Source organism: Catharus ustulatus, chromosome 31, assembly GCF_009819885.2.
Source record: "Catharus ustulatus isolate bCatUst1 chromosome 31, bCatUst1.pri.v2, whole genome shotgun sequence".
NCBI classification, from domain to species: Eukaryota; Metazoa; Chordata; class Aves; order Passeriformes; family Turdidae; genus Catharus; species Catharus ustulatus.
This window is the reverse complement of record NC_046251.1, coordinates 3,218,127-3,224,160: the sequence shown is the minus strand read 5'-3', so window position 1 is coordinate 3,224,160 and position 6,034 is coordinate 3,218,127. Positions and strand designations below refer to the sequence as shown.

Sequence of the window (6,034 nt, the reverse complement as noted above, 5' to 3'; positions counted from 1 at the left end):
AAAGAAAACAGCACCAAATATTGACACAAGGGAAGGGAAACATTCCAGGGGGGAAGGGTGTGGGATAAACCATCCTCCAGTGCCCCCAGCAGCACGGCTGGGAAAGAGCAGCTGAGCAGGAGGAAAGGGAGGAGAACAGCATGAGTGACACCCCTGGAGTGAGCAGAGCTGCCCCAGAGCTCCTGGAGTGTCAGGGAGCTGCTCAGGTCCCAGAGGATTCATGTGCTAGAGGAGCTGCAAGTTGCATCTATGGGAAGGGCCTCAAAATTTTCCTGCAACCCTGCTCAGCATCCTGAAACACCCAGAACCACTGAGTGGTTTGGGAGAGAAAGGACCTGAAAATCCATCCCATCCCATCCCATGGATCCCACCCCATGGATCCCATCCCATCCCACCCCACCCCTGCCATGGCAAGGACACCTTCCACTGTCCCAGTTTGCTCCAAGCCCTGTCCAACCTGGCCTTGGACACTTGCAGGGATCCAGGGGCAGCCACAGCTGCTCTGGGAAATCCATCCCAGGGCCTCCCCACCCTCACAGCCAGGAATTCCTTCCCAATATCCATCCATCCATCCATCCATCCATCCATCCATCCCTGCCCTGTGTCACTGGGAAGCCATTCTCTGTGTCCTGTCCCTCCATCCCTTGTCCCCAGTCTGTCTCCAGCTCTCCTGGATCTGCTTTAGGCACCAGAAGAGGCTCCAAGGTTTCCCTTCCCTTCCCTTCCCTTCCCTTCCCTTCCCTTCCCTTCCCTTCCCTTCCCTTCCCTTCCCTTCCCTTCCCTTCCCTTCCCTTCCCTTCCCTTCCCTTCCCTTCCCTTCCCTTCCCTTCCCTTCCCTTCCCTTCCCTTCCCTTCCCTTCCCTTCCCTTCCCTTCCCTTCCCTTCCCTTCCCTTCCCTTCCCTTCCCTTCCCTTCCCTTCCCTTCCCTTCCCATCCCATCCCATCCCATCCCATCCCTTTTGTTTTTCCCCTTTTTCTCCCCGCGGGGGTTAAAAAGCGATTCCCAGTAAGGACAAGGACAAATCCATCCCGGTTTCCCGGGTCCCTGCTCAGCTGGGCAGCAGCAGCGACACACGAGCACCACCTCCTGGAGGTGCCACCTCCTCTCCTCTGGAACGGAGCTCACCTGGAACAAGGCTCGGGACACCCCCGGGCTTCCCCCCACTCCCTTGGAGCAAGGAAAAGTGGAAGTAACACAGAATTACCAGCTCAGTTCCCTGGCACCCCTCAGGTGCTGAAAGGAATGGGAGTAAAAACAGGATTAAAAACCTCAACACGGAATTTGGGATAAAATTCAGTGATTTTTATTCCAAGGCCATTATTCCCAAAGCACTCACCATCAGGGATGAACCCCTGTCCCAGGAGAGTCGAGCCAGGGCTGTTGGGTGCAGGGAGGGGATTGTCCTGCAGGTGCCTCAAACCCAACCCAAACCCCTGCAGGGAGTTTGGGGTGGATTTTGGGACAAGGTTCCTCATCAGGCACTGGAGCAGCTGCCCAGGGAATGGTGGCAGCCCCAAGAAGCCAGAGCTCAGGGTGCTGGCATTTTGGGATCAGGGGGATTTTTGGGTTGTCCTGGGCCAGGAGCTGTAGTTGATGATCTTTGGGGGTCCCTTCCAACTCAGAGTACTCCATGACTCTGTGATCCTGGGGGGTCCCTGTCAACTCTGATTATTCCATAATTCTGGAGGGCAGGGAGTGCTTGGACAACACTCTCAGGCACTGGGTGGGATTTGGGCATGTCCTGTGCAGGAGCTGGACTCCATGATCCAGGATCCTTCCAACTCCAGGTGTTCCATGACTCTGATCCTCCAAGGTCCCTTTCAGCTCTGGATATTCCAGCAGTTCTGGAATGTCTGGATAATTTGGCATCAGGATTTTGGGATTAATGGGATTTTTTTTGGTATGTCCTGTGCAGGGCCAGGAGCTGAACTCGAGAATCCTTGTGAGGCCACTCCAATCAGGACATTCTACATTTCCTTGGGCACATTCCCCGTTATTCCAGAGAATATTCTTGGAAAGCACATGTAGGAACTTAGATTCCAGGAGCACTTCCTTGAACAACATCACACCCCAGAAAAACAGGTTAAAAAAATCAGTCCCAGACATTCCTTGCCTTGCACTCCCCCAGGAGGTCAAGGCCTGGTCCTGGCAGGGATTTAGGAATTCCCAGATCAGCCTCCTCACCCCGGGATGTGCCGCTCTCAGGGGGAGCCCTCGGGCTGGGCGCTGGTGGATTTGAAGAGCAGCAGGCTCCTGTCCCAGCTGGTGCTCCCGAAGCTGCAGACGAGCTCCATGGCGCACTGCTGGGTCAGGATGCGGGTGATGCTCTCGGCCATGTCCCCCTTGATGCGCAGGCTGCGGAAATGCTCGAAGTCGCTGCGGCCCAGCCTGCGCAGCCGGCGCGCGGCCGCCCGGTAACACTTCCAGGGCTGTGGTTCCACCAGCAGGAACGTGCACAGCGAGGCCAGCAGGGCCAGGAACTCCAGCAGGCCCCTGTCCCCGTGGTTCAGGTGGATCCACATGGTCACCGACATGCAGAAGCCGATGTCAAAGGAGGAGCGGCCGAAGCGCTGCAGGTAGGAGCTCAGGAAGGGCTCCCTGGCCCTGGAATCCATTATGTCCAGGCTGGCAAAGGAGATGGAGGCAGGGAAGGGGCTGCTCTGCTGGGCCCTCTGGATCAGCTCGGGATCGATGTCACAGCACAGCAGCTTCAGCTCCTTCCCGGCTCCCGGCAGCTCCGTGCTGGAATTGCCGTCCTGGAGCCCCAGGAGGTGCTGGTACAGAGCCACGCTGAGCTCCTGCAGGAGGAAAAGGATTCAGGGACACCTCCCCACAGCCTCTCCGTGGGTGTCCAAAGGAGAATCTGACCAAGATCAGCAAAAGGTCTGAGCCCTGGATCTCCCACACTGAGGGCCTGCTCCAAAAACCAGGGAATCATGGAATGCTCCTGGCTGGAGGAACTCAGCTCATCCCCTCCACCCCTGCCATGGGACACCTCCCATCAGAGCAGGTGGCTCCAAGCCCCCAGAATTCCCAGGTCCCCAATCTGGGATCTTTCCACATGCACACTGATGGAAAGTGAATTAATCCCTAATTAAAGGAGATTCCATGGAGCTCCTGCAGCACAGGCACCAGGAATGTGCTCTGGTGGGGACAGGTGCCTCACACTGACCTGCTCCACAGGCTCACCTGGAATGGGGTCTGGAATTGTCCCTCAGGTAATGCCTCAGGGGGAATTCCAACCCCAAGAAGAGCAGGACTGTCCTGGTCAGATCAATAATTCACCTGTGCTGGGCCAGGTGAGGCCACACCTGGATCCAGGGCAGGCCTCTGAGGGACTGGAATGTGTCTGGAGCTCAGAATGGAGATGGGAAGGGGCTGGAGCACCAGTCAGAGCTGGAAAACCCCTGAGGGAGTTGGGGGTCTCATGTGGGACCTCCTCACTCTCCAACCTGGACAGGAGGGGTCAGGATCTGCTCCCAGGAACAGAATGCGAGGAAGCTGAGTCCAGGGGAGGTTTAGGTTCGATTTTAGGGAAAATTCCTTATGGAAAGGGCAGTCCAGGGCAGGGGAGGAGTGCTCCTTCCCAGAGGGATTTAACAGATCCAGGACAATGTTTCTTCCCAGTATTTCACATCTGCCCCACTCCTCTGAGTGACTGTCCCAGTGTCCTCCCTCAACACCCTCGGCACTGCCTGCCCCAGTGCTCCCCATCTCTGCCAGAGCCCCAGCGCTCCCCATCTCTGCCAGTGCCCCAGCACTCCCCATCAGTGCCCCCCCACCATTCCCTCGGCTCCTCCATCCCCCCCAGACCCTGCCTTTCCCAGTATTCCCACTCTGTTCCATTGCCCTCCTCCTTCGCTCCCCACCAGTGTTCCCAGTCTGCACCACCCCACACCAGTGCCTCATCCCGAGCCTCCCCCACGGGCAGGATTGTCCCTCGGTGTCCCCAGTACCAGCTGACTGCCAATCTGCCCCAGTGTCCTCACTGCCCCACACCTCCCCAGTCTGTCCCAGTGCCCCCATACCCCAAACTGGTGCCTCCCCAGCTGCCCCCACCGCGAGCCGCCCCCTCACCCCGGAGTTGCAGCCCACATCGAGCCCGAGGAGCGGGCGGGTGGCCGCGGGGAAGAGGCTGCCCAGGAGCCCTTGGGGCAGGAGGCTGACGCGCCCCTCGGGCGGGTGGAACCGGGAGTAATTTGGGAAGTTCCCGTAGGGAGCCGCGCCGGGCTCGTGGACGCTCTCCCGGTTCATGGGCGCCGCCATTTTGGCGCTGCTCCCCGCGCCGGGCGGGAACCGCAACTGAAGAGAAACGTTCCGGGGCAGAAACGTTCCGGGGAGGGGGCGCGGGGCGGGGACAGGGCCCAGGGACGGCGCCACCAGGGCAGCCACAGCCCCTTCGGGGTGAAAAGAAGAGATTTTAGAGATTTTGTGCAAAAATCGCGGTCTGAGCCCTGCCAGGCTGCAGGGGGACGGCGCTGATCGCCCGTGTGTCCCCTCTGAACGCTTCCCCCTGCGCTGCCATGGCGACGCCGCGGCCCCAGCGGGTCTCAGGCCTCGGCGGGCCTCGGGTGTTTAAATAACACGTTATTTAAACGTGTGCACTGTTAAACATGTTATTTCTGTGTTAATTAAGTAATATAAAAATCATATTAATTTGGTTCAAATAAATAGCATATAAGTGTTACTTGTATCAATGTTATTGAAAGCATATTTGAATAATATAAACGATATTCTAAAATAAACACCGTATAAATGTTATACACATAAATAACAAATAAGCGTTATTTAAATCACATTTAAACACATTATTGTGCTGGGGGTCTCCAGGGCCCCCCAGGCTGCAGATGAGAGAGTTTTAAGCAGAAGGAAATGAAAGTTCTCTGTTAAAGGGGGTTTAAAAGCAGGGGGAGGTTCAGGGTTTAGGTTTAAGCTGGCACAGGACGCTGAGTTTAATTTGCTGCTGGTGAGGTGCAGAGGGCGCCTGGAGCTCACAAATGCAATGAAAGGCTCCTGATCCTCCATCCCTGTGTTTGCTTGGAAAACACCAGAGGTTTGTGTCCAAAAAGGAGTCAGAGGAGTCCCTTTTGCTTTATTCGAATAAAGGGAGAGGTCATGGGGCATCCCCTGGGGTCTCTCAGATTTTTGGAAGACACAGCCTCCTTTTTATCCCAATTTCCCATCTGCATTTCCCTCTCTCTTTCCCCATTGCTGAGGTACTTGAGAGGCACAGACTTCCCAAACACTGATACCTGAGATTCCCCTCTAATGTACAACCCTCCCTTTTAATTTTTAATTCTTATAGAATCCATAGTTTTTCCCCATTGCTTCTTTCATCTTTCAATATCCAGTTTCATTTATCAGCAAACCTACAATTTGTTTGTAAAGGCAAATGTCCTTTCCATTCATCAATCAGTGGAATCCATCCCATTGTTTCTTTTATCTCTCAGTTTTATCTGCCAGCAGACCCACAGCTTGTTTGTAAAGACAAAACCAACATTCCTCTCACGTGGAATCACGGACTGGTTTGGGTGGGAAAGGATCTTAAAATCCATCTCATCCATCCCATCCCATCCCATCCCTCCCATCCCATCCCACTGATCCCATCCCATCCCATCCCATCCCATCCCATCCCATCCCATCCCACTGATCCCATCCCATCCCATCCCATCCCATCCCATCCCATCCCATCCCATCCCATCCCATCCCATCCCATCCCATCCCATCCCATCCCATCCCACTGATCCCATCCCACTGATCCCATCCCATCCCATCCCATCCCATCCCATCCCATCCCAGGGACCCCTCCCACTGTCCCAGTTTGCTCCAGCCCCAATGTCCAGCCTGGCCTTGGACACTTCCAGGGATCCAGGGGCAGCCACAGCTGCTCTGGGAATTCCCTTCCAGGGCCTCCCCACCCTCCCAGCCAGGAATTCCTTCCCAATTTTATAAATATGATTTGTGCTAATTGAATTATAACTATATTAGCAAAACGATTGCTTCATATCAATAGAAAAACTGTATTCATTTGTT

The 6,034-nt window shown here is 55.4% G+C and overlaps 1 protein-coding gene across 1 annotated transcript; it reads right to left on the bottom strand.

Moving 5' to 3' along the window:
* Nucleotides 1–1,281: 1,281 nt before the first annotated feature.
* Nucleotides 1,282–4,303, bottom strand: BCDIN3D (BCDIN3 domain containing RNA methyltransferase). The gene is made up of 2 exons (XM_033083248.1): nucleotides 4,079–4,303; nucleotides 1,282–2,799 (listed from the first exon to the last, which is right to left on the bottom strand). The coding sequence occupies exons 1-2, from the start codon at nucleotides 4,265–4,267 to the stop codon at nucleotides 2,203–2,205; spliced, it is 786 nt and encodes a 261-aa protein (XP_032939139.1). The 5' UTR covers nucleotides 4,268–4,303; the 3' UTR covers nucleotides 1,282–2,202.
* Nucleotides 4,304–6,034: the final 1,731 nt, after the last annotated feature.